General features: G+C 39.8%; 1 protein-coding gene across 3 annotated transcripts in view; it reads left to right on the plus strand.

The window, feature by feature from the left end:
• Positions 1 to 16,083, plus strand: part of ajap1 (adherens junctions associated protein 1) — a 367,197-nt gene that overhangs the window by 242,102 nt on the left and 109,012 nt on the right. For all 3 annotated transcript variants that reach the window (XR_011962715.1, XR_011962714.1, XM_072586729.1), the window contains one exon: positions 5,487 to 5,574. Coding sequence is in view for 1 of the 3 variants with exons in the window: in XM_072586729.1 (XP_072442830.1) it covers positions 5,487 to 5,574 (88 nt within the window). In the remaining 2 variants the exon portion in view is untranslated. The remainder of the gene's footprint in view (positions 1 to 5,486; positions 5,575 to 16,083) is intronic.

Here is a 16,083-nt window from a genome sequence, read left to right on the forward strand (position 1 = left end):
TTCTTGAAGGCTTGACTGAGCTCTAAGAATGAGTAATTCATTGAGCTCAGCAGACATTTGCAGGGGAGAGTACAAATTTTATTGGCTTGACAACCAATCCCCTAATCGTTCTTCAATATTGTTTTTCAATACCTATGTGTTTATTTATATAAGAGTGAGAGATTTGAAGTGGATAGTTTCTTTGAAGCTGATGGGATGGTGGTGGTGATTGACAGTTCTTTGAGAAGTTAAGATGGTCATGTTTTCCATGGAAGTTGTCAGGTTGTTACCCTTTACTTAGCTCCCCATTCATGACTAGGACACCCTTATTGTTCATGAATCCTCGGAGTAACATCTTCTGATGGAAAGAGCCCATTCCATCAAAACTGCAAAGAATTTTGAAATTTCCAACAACTGCTTCATGCACCCCCTACCCCACGACCACTTAATGGAAACTGCAAGGTAGGGAGTGTTACTCTGGAATGGTTACCTGTAGTCTTATCCTGCACCAACTAAATGTGCTTGAAATGTGGGCAGGAATCCTGGAATCTGGTCCGGGAAGAACTGTTAACTCCATCTGTCTCAGCAAAAAAAAACCCATGAGCCAAGGATTCCGTTAGCTTTGTTAACTCATCCTGTTACCTTCAAAGATCTGTTTGCGTATATTGCCAGGTGCTCCTCTTCATACATCCCAATTAAAATGCCATCTGCCCTTGTTTAACCAGCATCGCTGCCAGGTTGCAGAGAAGTGGCGTGGCAGGATTTTTGAAAATAAATTGTTGCTATTGTATCTTTGTGTTAGAGGCATGCTCATTTCTACAACATTGCTCAAGGGTTGTTGGCCTGTAAGTGAAGCAACTGTGGTGTGTTAAGGCAGCTGATATTGACATCTTTTTTCCATTGCAAGGCAGCCGCAGAACATTGCAGTTAGGCTGCACCAATCCGATGGCCTGAGGGTTTTAGTGAAGCTTTCTGCAAAGGTCCCTGAATCCCCAGGATGTCAGGGAAGGTGAAATTCAAGAATTTCCTCCAACCTGTGTAAGATATTTCAGTGGCATTTATCAGTGAGGATGGTCAGGGTCTATAAGAAATTCATCACTTCATTGGTAAAACTCCTGCATCAGAAAACAAACTCAATTTTAATATATTCTGTGACAGGGATGGACTGTCAGTTTCTCAGTTTTCAACCGTGGTTGATTCAAGACCATTAAATCCTGAAAACCTATCAGTTTTAAAAAGAGAAGGCCATTAAGGACTTAGATGGGGAGAAATGTCTGCACTCACAGAGTGGTGAGCCTCTGGAAATCTCTATGACAGGAAATGGTTGAGGCTAAGACTTTGAATTTTTTCAAGGAGTTAGTTATAGTTCTTAGGGCTAAAGAGATCAAAAGATTTTGGGGAGAAAGTGAGAACAGGGGATTAAGTTAGATTGAGGTATCAGCCATGATCATGTAGAATGTCAAAGGACTGAATGGCCTACTCCTGCTTCTATATTTGATGGTTCTATTGTATTCTGCGTTCTATTCCTGTGAAATGTTACCAGTAAATACTTGTGCACTGATGTAATCCAGCCCACAATAAAACCATCAAATATAGAAGCTGGGGTAGGCCATTTGGTCCTTTGAACCTCCTCCCTCATTCAATATGATCATGGTCATTTTGATCATCCAACTGCTGTTCCTACTTTCTCCCCAAGCCCATTTGATTTCTTTAGCCCTAAGAACAATATCTAACTTCTTGAAAAGATTCAAAGTCTTAGCCTCAACCATTTCCTGTGGTAAAGAATTCCTGAGGCTCTCCACTCGGTGAGTGAAGAAAATTCTCCTCATCTCAGTCCTGAATGGCCTATCCCATATCCTTAAACTGTGACCCCTGGTTCTGGGTTTGCTGGTCATTGGAAACATTCTTCCTGTGTTTACCCTGTCTAGTCCCAGTAGAAATGTTTCAGGTTTTGTGAGATCAGCTTCATTCTTTTAAACTCCAGTGAATTTAATTGGAACTGATCCAGTCTGTCTTCATATGGTAGTCTTGCCATCTCAGGAATCGGCCTGGTAAATCTTCATTGCACGCTGCACGTTGCCAGAATACAGTTCCACAGCTAAGGAGACAAGTACTGCACAAAACACCCCAGATATGGTCTCATCAAGACCCTGAACAATTACAGCAAAATATCTCTGCTCCTGCACTCAAATTGTTTTACTATGAAAGCCAACATTACGTTTACCTTTTTCACTCACCTGCTGCATTACATACTCGCTTTCAATGACTGGTGTACAAGGACACCCGGGTATCATTGCAACTCCCCATTACCCAATCAATAACTAATTAATTAATGCGATGAAGGAATGGAATCTTTGAGGTAGCTGGACAATTGGACAAAACCATATTTCTTAAAAAGAATTTTTCTCAAACTCTTTGTGTGCAATGTTTACGCTAATGCTTTATTCAAACGATGGTGGTGGGGGGAAGGATGTTCATAGACTGTTTGGCCCTGGGGGTTCTATGTACAAAGTGGATTTTGCTGACAGCAGGTTGCTAATAGATTTGTGGAGTAGTAACTGGTTGTGAATGCCAAAAGCCATCAGCATGACCACAATTATCTGGTTGGCTCCTGGGTAACTGAAGAGCTTGTGGGTGTGTACAATACTGGCAGAAGCTTTTAGGCTGCTGAAAGGTCAGTTGGAGTGTCTATCTATCAAAATACTTGAAGTCTGAAGAAAGCAAGTTTATTTTCTCCCACCAGTTATTGTAGGCTGTGACGTTTTAACGAATACCTCAGAGGCTTTGTAACTTGTGTACCAGTTATTTTGTAGCTCTTGTAAAGACATGAAGGAAATGATCAGAAAATTGAAGGACTTGCAAAACAAAAAGAACACTTTACTGAATCCTGAGGAATGGTATTATTGTCCTGCTTGCCCAATATTTTGTTCCCTCCACCTGTACCACCATTTATTTGTACAAATATGTCATCATATGTATACATAAGAGGGTTTTAGAAGGGGGGGGGTAGAGTTTTAATTAAGAGAAGGATATGTCACCGCTTCATTGTTGTTTATCTGTGGGCGGAATAAGTAGAAGTTCTTGTTAACTAGAGATACCTAGTCTGTATTTTCTGTTACCTTGGGTCTATTTGACAGGCAACCTGGAGACTTTGAATGCTTTGATAAAACCTTAACTTTTGTAACTGACTCTGGAACTAATGGGGCTTGATTTCCATTGCACTAACCCGGTGAGGCATGAAATTATGTCTTTCGACTGTCTAACTTTACACAACAATCTATCATCAACATCAACTGATGGAATGAGCCTATTCCTTCAACATAATACAGGTATGAGGTTTGTAAATGTCATAAGATGGAGGCTGTAAGGTCAAGAGTGCTATGTATGGGCTGACTACCCAAAACGTTCTCCTGTCCTAACCAGAGTTCCTGGAAATGAGAATCTGGGCAGAAATCCTGGACGCTCATCTCACCTGCTATTTTTAAAGGTTTGCTGCTTCAGCCCGATACAAAAAATTGTGAGCGTTTATTAGCGGATCCTAACTGTTGATTTTTATGTCACTAACTTGCATTATCCTTCCATCCATTCCTTCATTTCTTTACATACCTGTCATCCTACTTTTATTTCTTAATTTATCTCTGTATGCATCAATATTTGTCTATCACTGTATTCATCAGTGTAGCTATGTGTGTACATATCCCTGCATCTATCACTGTAGCTCCTTATCTATCAAAACATACATTCATGTCTATCAATCTAAGTAACTTCACATAAATCTCTGTTTAACTTTCTTTATTTGTGGTTACATTTAGGTGTTCTATCACTCTTAGTTGGACCTGAATCCATCTAACTTTATAACTAACTCTTTTTTTTTGACTGTTTGATTCTTTTATTTATTGTTTTATTTGAGTTGGCGCGACTTATGAATTGCAAAAGTGATAATGTTTCTTCTAAAAAATTAGCACCTCTCCTCCCAATAGAAACTAAAGGGCAGAAGGAGAGTATCTTGCATTTTGTTGGCGTTAGCCCTAACACTGGAAAAAATCTACCCCAATTCTGTTTCCCAGTTTTAGTCCTGGGATGATATCCTCCATTCCCACTTCCCTAGCTTTAACATTGGAATGAAATACTCCAATTCCAATTTCCAATTTCCAATTCTTTGTGGTGTGAAATCTTCAACAATCTTCAAACAATCTCAAATCTCAGCAATTCCTTTACAATCTCTCCTTACAGAGTTTTAGCCATTTATTGGTAAAGTCACTAATTTGAAAATCATTTGGTTCAGTTTTCCAAATTCTAATTACCCTGTGAATAAGGGAAGCCTCTCCAGTGAGGCATCTTTATCCAGTGAATATTCCTGTTGTTGTTGATTCACTTGCCAGTGAAAACATTACATGTTTTTTTTTAAGAGTCATAGAGTCATACAGTATGGAAACAGACCCTTTGCTCCAACCCGTCCATGCCAACCATAATCCCAAACTGAACTAGTCCCACCTGCCTGCACTTGGTCCATATCCTTCCAAATCTTTCTTATTCATGAACTTATCCAAATGTCTTTTAAACATTGTAACTATACCCACATCCACCACTTCCTCTGGAAGTTCATTCCACATGTGAACCACGTTGTGTCAAAAAAACAAATTGCCCCTCATGTCTTTTTTAAAACTTTCTCCTCTCACCTTAAAAATATACCCCCAGTCTTGAAATCTCCCACTCTTAGGAAAAGACACCTGCCATTCACCTTATCTACACCCCTCATGGTTTTATAAACCTCTATCAGGTCACCCTTTAACCTCCTATGCTCCAGTCAAAGAAGTCACGGCCTATCCAGCCTCTCCTTATAACTCAAGCTCTCCACTCCCAGCAACATTCTGGTAAATCTCTTCTGAACTCTCTTCAGCTTTATAATGTCCTTCCTATAACAACATGACCAGAAATGCATGCAGTACTCCAGAAAGTCACCAATGGCCTGTACGACCTCAATACAACATCCTAATGCTTATAAGTCAAAATTCTGAACAATGAAGACAAGAATGATAAACGGCTTCTTAACTACCCTGCCTACTTGTGATGCAAACTGAATTGAATTAAATTTATTGTCATGTGTACCGACACACAGTGAAAGGCTTTGCAATACAGGCAGATCACAGTTAAGTAGCATAGATAAGTAAATAATAGGTTAACAGTGGCAAAACCACAGGTACAGGCAAATATTAAGAGTTTGTGAGTCCATTCAGTATTCTAACAACAGTAGGATAGAAACTTTTACAAAACCAGCTAGTGCATGTGTTCAGGCTTCCGTACCTTCTCCCTGATGGTAGAGGTTGAAGAAAAACATTAGAATTATAAGCCTGAACGACTAGGTATTCAATTTGAAAGATCTTTGCCATTGGTATTAATGGGCTTTGCTTAAACAATAAAATAACCTGGATCTTCAGAGAAGATTGTATCTGAAATCATAGATAACACAGAAAATAAACAAGGCATTTTTCTGTTTTAATCTTTAGGTTTGGCTGTTCACCAGATCATCACCATCACAGTCTCCCTCATCATGGTTGTTGCTGCTTTGATTACAACATTGGTTTTAAAAAATTGGTAAGTACATTCTTTAAGAGTTTAAAAAATCTAGAAATATTGGGAGACTGAAACTGAAAAGGATAATGTTGGAAATTCAGAATTGTTAGTCAGCGACTTATTAAAAACCAGTAATAGTTTGATACCTTGGAGAACCATTGATTGTTGAGGAAGAGAGACATCCAAATTATTAACTTTGTTCAGTTACTAAGTGACTGGCATTTCGACTCTTATCTGATTTCTTCTTAACTTTTTGGTCAAATCGATGTTGATCAGGAATATTAGAGGTGTGAGGCAGAACATGTAGACACCCAGTGTAGATGAGTCCTTTCACTCATAGATATAAGCATGTAAATCAGTTCCAATGAAATGTGCATCAGAGCCAACCACAAAATGCATGCCCCTTATTGCACCAGTGTACTATTTTTATTTGCCATTATTTCAGCCACCCTGTAGTCTCTGACTGAAATTTCTAATTAGTGATATCTTAAGCTGTGTGAAAAGCTCATAAAAGCTATGACCACCAAGCTTCCTTATAACTGGTAATGCCAGTGTGAGACAAGACAAATAGTGCCCCTTTGTAAAAACAGCCGATAGCACTTTATATTTCAGAGATGATTGGGTACATAGAGTAAGTAATGAATAATGACAAACTAGAGGAGCATCTGCTAAAGTGTGTTATGTTCCTTGAGATGCCAATCACATTTTCATTCATAGCATTTCTCCCACAGGCTTCTGAAATTACTATTATTCTGAAGCACTAACTGATAAAAATGTTCATGAAGCTATTCGGATTTTGAAACCAACGGATTTCTGATGTTAAATTCTTTAAGGTTAAAATCTGAGGAGTGTCCAAAGACAATGAACCAATACTCAAAAGTTCAGAAAGTTCTGAGGAAAGGTAGATTTTTTTTCCCGAGAAGGGGAGTGGACTGACCAGAATATGAATCCTGCTTCATAGAGAAAGTGCCTTCGGGAAGATAGGTAACTGGCATTAGGAATGATTTAAAAAGATATCAGCGCAGATAGAAGGTCAGGTTTTGCAGCTTGTTAGTCTCTTTATCTCTATGTTCACCCAATTTAGGACATGAGGTGAATTATTTGATCCTGGACATAAGCAAATTTTGCAGTCTATTGTGGCAAAGCAACAGGGAGGGATGAAATTGATCCATTCAGTTAAAAAGGTTATATCTGAAATGTAATTGTAAGTTCAGGTGTTCAAATTAAAAAGGAAATTAGTAAAAGAAAGAGTTGATGTGAAGAAGTATTAGCAATTAAGATCACAGAGAACTCAAATATTGTTTTATACATGAATAGACAGCTAAAGAACAATTGAAATAAAAGTATGATCTATTAAGGACCAAAATGGAGGCTGTTTGTTCACGAGAAAGAGAACTTGGGAATTATGTTCTAACTGTCTTCACAGGAATAGGTACAGCACAGACATTGTAGTTAAGGGGTAAGAGTAAGAAATATTGGATGGAACAACTACTGAGAGAAAGAAAATCTTAAGTGATTTAACATATTTGAAAGTAGATACATTGCCAATTCCACATGCAATGTATCCCAACCTGCTAAGAGAAGAAAGGGACGGAATCGTGGAGGTTAAGAACACACTTTACAGTCCTTTCTTGGTCACAGACATTGTGCTGGTGGGTAAGAGGACTGCTAGCATTGCGCTGTTATTTTAAAAAGGCGGAAGCCAAAAAAGGAAAATTCACTAAAGCTGGCAAAGGAGACATACTGGCCAGGTTTATCTTGTTTACTCTAAACTGGAGGTCTCTTATGACCATTACAACCATTTCAAACTATCGCTGTCTTGTTTTGTTGGAATTTCCCACTTTTTGCAGGATAATGACTCTAATCTCACTGCTAGTCAAATTATTGAAAAAACATCCTGAGGAATGATATAAATGTCATTTAGAAAGGCACAAATTAATCAAGGATATTCAACCAGATGATGTTCAGAGTTGGACAAGGCAGATTGAATTTTTCATTGAAGCTAAATAAAGAAGAGCATAAGAAAGATGGGCAGGGGTAAGTCAAGCCATTCTAATTTTAGCCTCAACTCCACAAATTCTCCATAATCCTTAATAATTATACCTCAAAATCAACCTTGACGACATTGTGACCCAGCCTGTACAGCCCCATAGGCTAGAGAATTCAAAAGACTCATGATGGATTTTGAGAAGAGATTCCTCTTCTCAAAATGCATGACTCCTTATTCTAAAGTCTATGCCCCCAGGTTGAGATTCCCTAACAACACTGTCACCCGGTCCCCACCTGCCCTTGTGAACTTATATTTCAATAAGACCACCTCTCGTTTTTTTTCAAACTCTACAAGGACAGGATCAAACTGCTCACACACTTCTTAAAGAGCAACCTTTCATCCCAGAGATCAAAGTAGTGAACTTTCATTGACATGCCTCCTATACAAGTAAATATTCGCCCTAACTTTTATTTAAGGAAAATAAAACTGTATACAGTACAATTGGTGATGTTTCTCTAACACTGTAAGCTCCAGCAAGATTATACACATAATAGTCAGGACCTCGGGAGTGTTGCCGGGCAAATCAGACCTTGGAGTATAAGTTCAGTGTTCCTTAAAAATGCAGTGGCAAATAGACATGGTAGTGAAGAAGGCATTCAGTATGCTTGCCTTTATTGGTCAGTGCATTGAGTATAGGAGTTGGGGGGTCATATTGCAGCTGCACAGGACGTTGGTTAGGTAACTTTAGGAATACTGTGTTCAATTCTTGTCTCCCTGCTATAGGAAGGATGCTGTTAAACTTGAAAGGGTTTGGAAAAGATTTACAAGAATGTTGCCAGGGTTCAAGAATTTGAGCTATAGGGAGAGGCTGACTAGGCACTAGCTGTTCTTCCTGGAGAATCACAGACTGGGGGGTGACTTTATAGAGGTTTATAAAATCATGAGGGGCATGGATAGGATGGACAGCCAAGGTCTGTCCCCAGGATACGGGAGTCCAAAGCTAAAGGGTATAGGTTTAGGGTGAGAGGGGAAAGATTTAAAAGGGACCAAAGGGGCAACGCTTTCACACAGAGGGTGGTGTATGTATGGAATGAGCTGCCAAAGGAGGTGGTAGAGTTTGGTACAACCACAGCATTTAGGAGGCATCTGGATGAGTACAAGGGTAGGAAAGATTTAGAGGGATAGGGGCCAGGTGCTGACAAATGGGACAAGATTAATTTAAGATATCTGGCCAGCATGGATGAGTGGGACCGATGGCTCTAAGATTTTCCCTATTTCATTTTCTAATAAAGTCAGCATTTTATTTCGTTACTTGCTGTGCCTGACTACGAACTGTCTGTGATTCACCTATCATGACATCTTGATGCCTGTAAACCCCAGTATTCTCTCGTCTCTCGACATGTAAATAAAAGTATGCTTTTCTTTTTTTTTAACCAAAACAGCCTCACATTTTTGCACAATATATTTCTTGATGTGGTCAGCATGGATTTGAGCAAATGCTTTGATAGAAGTTCCACAACTATAAAGTAAAGTAAAAATCCATGGGTTGTAAGTTGGAACTAAAATTTGCCAGAGGCAGGAAGCAAATGTTAACAGATAGACTGCATGGTAGGCTCATTCCAGGGATGTTCAGTCTGAGGCTTTTGTTCTTTATTCATTCAAGAAATATAAAGCACGTTGATTAGGTCAGTGTTTATTGCCCATCTCAAACTGACTTTGAGAACGTGCTAGTGAACTGCCTTCTTCAATAATTGGAGCCCATTTGGAGTGGGGACACCCACAGTGCTGTTAGGGCAGAAGTTCCTGGTTTTTGACCCAACGACACTGAAGGAAAGACAAAATATTTCCAAATCAGGATGGTGAGCGGCTCGGAGAAGCACATGCAGATGTTGATGTTCCCACATATTTGTCACCCTTGTCGTCCTTGATAGAAGTGATCTTGAGTTTGGAAGGTGCTGTTAAAGGAACCTTGATGTGTTTCTTGACAGAATCTTGTAGCTGTTACACACGACTGCTACTATGGTGGAAAGGGTGAATATTTGCAGATGTGGTGCCAATCAAGCAGGCTGCTTTGGTCTAGACAGTGTTGGTGAAGTTACACTTATATAGCCAGGTTGGAGGTATGAATTTGGAAAGGGGTCAGCCAGTCAGCCTTTCAAACCTGTTCTGAGATTCAATAAGCTCATGGATGATCTGATTGTGACCGTATGTCCATATTTCCATTGGCCTGGATGACCTTTCACCCCCTTGCCTTGACTCATTGAGCCATCCAGCATAGAAATAGATGCTTAAGTCCAACTCATCCATGCCAAAGATGTTTCCCAAACTAAACTAGTCCTACTTCCCTGCATTTCAAGTATATCCCTCTAAACCTTTATTGTTTATGCACCTGTCCAAGTGTCTTTTAAATGTTGTAACTGCACCTGCATACACCACTTCTGGAAGTTCATTCCATATATGAATCACTCTCTGTCTGAAAATGTTACCTTTTAAATCTTTCTCCTGTCACCTTCTTTTAGACCCCCACATCCTAAGGAACATACCTTTGCTATTCACCTTATTTATGCCCCTCAAGATTTTATAAACCTCTGTAAGGTCACCCCTCAACCTCCTACACTCCAGGGAAAAAAATCCCAGCTTACCTAGTTTCTCCTTGCAACTCAAACCCTCCAGTCCCAGCAACATAGCTGTGATTCCTTGCTGGATCTTCTCCAATTTTATCCTTTCTATAGCAGAGCGATCAGAACTGTACTGAATACTCCAAAAGTGGCCTCACTAACATCCTGTACAACCCAACATGATGCCCCAGCTCCTATTCTCGATGGTCTGAGCAGAATCCATCTATGCCTGCCTTAAAAATAGTCAAGAGCTTTGCTTCCACCACCTTTTCAAGGAGAAAGTTCTAAATTCACGAGTTCTTCTAAGAGAAAATACTTTGGCTAATCTCGATTTTAAATGGGTAAGCCCTGATTTTAAAACAGTGACCCCTCGTTCCAACCTCCTCCATTCAAGGACATATCCTCTCCACATCTATCCAAAAACACTTAGAATCTTATATGTTTCAATCAAGATAAATCTTACTCTTTCAAAATCTGGTACGTACAGGCCTAACCTGTCCAACCTTTCCTCAATCGATTGGTCTGGCAAATCTTTTCTGAACTGCTTCCAATTTACATTCTTCCTCAAATAAGGTGACCAATATTGTGCACAGTACTCCAAATGAAGTCTCATCAGTGCCCTGCATAACTGAAGCATAACATCCACATTGTGTTAAATTTCCCTTATGATGAATGATAGTACTCTTTTGACCTCCCTAATTACCTGCTATATCTGAACACTGACCTCTTGTGACTCATGCACAAAGGTACCCAGATCTCTCTGCATCTCCCTGCATTCTCTCACTGTTTAGTGATAATATGTTGCTTTTTCATTCTATTGACAATTTCACATTTTCCCACATTACACTCCATTTGTCACATCTCTGCCACTCACTTAGGATGATGTCGATCAGAACCTGCATGCTTTTAAGCCTCCAACAATTTACTCAGTACCACTTCTCTGGTGATTGTGACCTTCCTCAGTTCCTCCTTACCCCCATTTGCTGATTTGTCACTAAATCTGAGATTTTGCTTGTATTGCAGAATTGTTAGGGATAGGATTTATGCACATTGGGAAAAGCATGGCCTGATTAGGGACAGTCAGCATAGCTATGTGCAGGACAGATTATATCTTACTAAATTGATTGACTTTTTCAAGGAGGTGTTTAAGGTGATTGATGACGGTAGTGCGTTGGATGTTGTCTACCTGGATTTTAGTAAGGCTTTCAACAAGGTAGGCTCATCCAAAAGATTAAGATGCATTGGATCCATGGTGACCTAGCTGCAGGGAATCAGAATTGGCTTGCCCATAGAACGCAGTGGGTAGTGGTGTTTTTCTGGTTGGAGGTCCGTAATAGTGGTGTTCTGCGGAGATCCGTACTGGGACCTCTGCTGTATGTGATATATAAAAATGACACGGATGAAAATGTAGATGGCTGGGTTAGTAAATTTGCAGATGATACAAAGATCAGTGGTGTTATGGATAGTGGTTGTCAAAGGATATATTGGGATATAGATTAGTTACAAATATGGGTGGATTAATGGCAAATGGAGTTTAATCCGGGCAAGTGTGTGAGGTGCTGCACTTTTGGGATATCAAATATTAAGGAAAAGTATCCAGTTAATGGCAGGGCCTTGAACAGCATTAGTATACAGAGGGATCTTGGGGTTCTTCGCTCCCTGAAAGTGGCCACACAAATAGATAGTGTAGTAAAGAAGGTGTATGGCATGTTTGCATTTATTGGTTGGTGCTCTGAACACTGGAGTCATGTTGCAGCTTTATAAGACTTTGGTTAGGCCCCACTTAGAGTATTGCTTTCAGTTTCGGTCGGCACATTACAGGAAGGATGTGGGGGATTTGGAGAGGGTGCAGGAGAGGTTTGACAGGATGATGCCAGAATGATGCCAGGATTAGAGGACATGAGCTATAAGAGAGAGGCCGGAGACACCTAAGTTGTTTTTTTCTGCAGCGGTAGAGGCTGAAGGGAGACTTGGTAGAAGTCGATAAAATTATGAGATGCATATATAGGATTGATAGTCAGAATTTTTTTCTTTAGAGTTGAAATATCTAATACTAGGGGGCATGCATTTAAGATGAGAGGGGGAAAGTTCAAAGGAGATGTGAGGGGCAGGTTTTTTTACACAGAGAGTGGTCGGAGTCTGAAACGCGGCGGTGGAGGTGGAGGCAGATACATTAGGGGCATTTAAGAGACTTTTAGATAAGTGCATGAATATGCAAGGAATGGAGCGGTATGGACCAAGGGCAGACAAAAGGGCTGAGTTTAATTTGTGTCATGTTCAGCACAATGCCATGGGCCGAAGGGCCTGTTTCTTTGCTGTACAGTTCTATGTTCATTTGACAAACAGCAATCTTTTTGTAATTGAATGTGGAATATAAAGAGGGAACAGAATAAAACAGTTAGGAGCAAATTTATCTCAGAGCATTTTTTACATGCTACGAGACTTCTCAATTAAAATCAAATAAAGCTGCAATCCTTCATTGTCTAATTTTCAGAACAAGTTGATTTGGTTATTTCTGTTGCAGTTTTTAATTGATATATGGAACTTAAATTATGTTGCTGGAGGCCAGAGGATTGCAGAATGATTTCAACACAAAAGGAGGCCACTTGGCCCTTCTGTTCAGGCCAGTAGCAATTCAGCAACTTCTATTTACCTTTCTTGTTCCCATGGCCCGACAGTTTCTGATTTGGCCTGGTGCTCTTTCAAGTGTATTTGGAAAGTTCTGATTGAGTATTCAACATTTTATACAGCACATGCAAGATTGTATCCCTTCACAGTGGATTTCCCCTTGGCTTCCTTCGCTTGTTTGTCACTGATTCACAGGATTGTTGTATGGTGCACAAGGAGAGGTAACAGCCTAGTGATATTATTACTGGACTGTTAATCCAAAGGGGACCCGGGATCAAATCCTGCCACGGTAGAATTTGAATTCAATAAAAATCTGAAATTGTGAGTCTACTGATGATCATGAATCCTTTGACAATTGTTGGAAAAACTCACCTGGTTCAATAAAGTCCTTTAGGGAAGGAAACTGCCAGCCTTACCTGGTCTGGCTCCAGACTCACAGCAAAAGGGTTGACTCTCAACCCTCGGGACAATTAGAGATGGGCAATCAATGCTGGTCCAGCCAGTGATACTCACATCCTGTGAATAAATAAACAAAAGGAGGCCATTTGGCCCATCATGGCTACGCTAGCTCTCTAAACAATTTGGCTTATTACCAAAGTCTGCTCCTTTCTCCCCCATTACCCTGCACATTGTTTCTATTTAATAATACCCAAATGCCCTCTTCAATACCTCAATTGAACCTGTCTTTACCACACTTCCAGACAATGTATTCCAGACCCTATCTACTGTTGTTGTGATGAAACGTTTTCTCACCTTGCACTTTCTTCATTGAAAAACTAATTGAAAACTGTGCCCCCCATTCTTGATCCTTTTCTGAGCAGTAACAAACTTTCCCTATCCACTTAATCTGGGCACATCATGATTTTTCAAACTTCTGTGAAATCTCCTCTCAACTGTCTCCCCAAAGAAAACAATCCCAACTTCTCTCATCTGTCCTCATAAGTGAAGTTTCTTAGCTGTTCTTGTAAACCTATTTTGCACCCTTTCTAACCATTCATATCTGTCCTAAACTATAGTACCTAGAACTATCAGCAATAGTGCAGCTGAATCTTGCTAGTGTCTTTTTAAAATTCTGCATAATCTCCTTGTTCTTGCACTCTATACCTCTATTAACGGAACCTAGAATACTGTACAAATAATTAACAACTCTGTCTACTTGTCCTGTTAACTTTAATGATTCATCAACATTTATACTCAGGTTTCTCTGTTCTGCATATATTTTAGAATAGCAACCTTTTTTGTTGTCTCTCTGTACTAAGGTCATTTACTTTAGGGAGGCCACCTCCCTCCCCATTCTCCTATGTTCAAGGTTTCCATAGGTTTTGGGGAGAAGCTGAAATGATCTATTGGATTGGATGATTGGCCATGATGATATTAAATGGTAGAGCAGTCCTGAAGGATTGAATGGTCAACTCCGGCTCCCTATTTTCTATGTTTCTCACATTTCTCTGAATTAAACATTATTTGCATCAAGTTGTCTGAATCCTTTTTTTGAGTTCTACACTGTCCTTCTCACCGTTTACAATGCTTCTGAGCTCTGCACTGACTGCAGGTGTTAAAACTAAACCCTACATATGAAAATCTAGATCATTTGTACAGATCAAGAAAAGCAAGGGTCTCCATCCCAAAATACGACAAATGCTGGATGCATTCTGACAAAGAGTCATGGGACTCAAAATATTAACTCTGATTGTCTCTACATATACACTGCCAGACCTGCTGGCTTTCATCATAGAAACATTATCATAGAACCTACACTGTGAAAAACAAGCCATCCAGCTCAACAAGTCCACACTGACCCTAAGAGTAACCCATCCTACCCTATTAATCTACATTTATCCTTAAACTACACATCCCTGAACACTGTGGGAAAGTTGGCATAGCCAATTCACCCAACTTGTACATCTTTGGATTGTGGGAGGAAACCCACACAGACACGAGGAGAATGTGTAAACCTCGCACACACAATTGCCCAAGACTGGAATAGGACCCGGGTCCCTGGTGTTGAGAGGCAGCATTGCTAACCACTGAACCACCCTCCAGCACTTCCTGTTTTAATCCCAATACCAGTTCCTGTGGAATTCCTTTACAAGCCTTACTCTAGTGTTAAAATTTTTCTTCAGCCAATTTTGTATCCATGTTGCTACTGAACATTTTAATCCATGAGTTATAACACTTTTCACAAGCCTGTTGTATTGCACTGTATCAAATGCTTTCTGGAGGTCTATGTACACAACATCAACAATGTTGCCTTCACCTTTAGTGAGTTTGTCAGGTATGAATTTCATGTTAAACCTGTATCTTCTAGTTCTTGATCCTTCTGTCATGGGTAACAGTTTCCATCCATATTCTCTGGCCACTTCATGGTTTTGAGAACCCCTCACAAATCCCCTCTCGAAATTCTATTTCTGAGGAGAACATCTCCTGCTTTTCTAATCTATCTGCATAATTGAACTTATTCATTTCTGCAAACATTATTCTAAATCTCTTCTGCATCCTCTCCAAAGCTTTCACATTGTGCTGAAACGGTGGGGCAAAAATTGGATACAAAATCCAGTTGAGACTAAACCAGGGTTTTTTAAATGACTTAACAAAATTTCATTGCTTTTGTAATCAATGCATCCATTAATGCTTGCAATATGGAGCAGTCTGTGTCTGTCTGTAGCATCCAGACTTGCACTGACAAGATCAAATAAAGTTCACATTAAATAGTGTCAGGCAATGAACATCTGTATGAACAAAGAATCTAACCATCTCCCCATGACATTCATTGACATTACCATCACTATCAACATCCTACCATTGACCAGAAATAAAAAATGCAATGTCAACATGGTGGCTGAGCTCTTGTGGCAAATAACTCATCTCTGGATTGGCCTAAGCCTGACCATTATCTACAAGAAACCAGATAGCTGGATTCCAGAGGTGAGGTGACAGTGACTGTCACTGATAACAAGGCAGTGGTGGAGAATCAAAGAGCCTTAGCAAACCTGGAGTTAATAGGAAATGGGGGAAACTCTCCACTGATTGGATTCATACTTAGCAGAAATAAATATTGTTGTGTTTGTTGGAGGTCAATCATCTCAGCTCCACGCCATCTCTGCAAGAGTTCCTTAGCATAGAGTCGTAGGCCCAACAAACTTCAGCTACTACATCAATGACCTTCACTCCATCATATTGTCACAAATATTCACTGAACATTATGACTCCTCAGCAATCCGTGTCCAAATGCAGCAAAATATGTAGACTTAGATTAACGGGTGGCAAGTAACATTCATGGCAATGTTATCACTT

The sequence above is a fragment of the Chiloscyllium punctatum genome, chromosome 16 (genome assembly GCF_047496795.1).
Source record: "Chiloscyllium punctatum isolate Juve2018m chromosome 16, sChiPun1.3, whole genome shotgun sequence".
Taxonomy (NCBI): domain Eukaryota; kingdom Metazoa; phylum Chordata; class Chondrichthyes; order Orectolobiformes; family Hemiscylliidae; genus Chiloscyllium; species Chiloscyllium punctatum.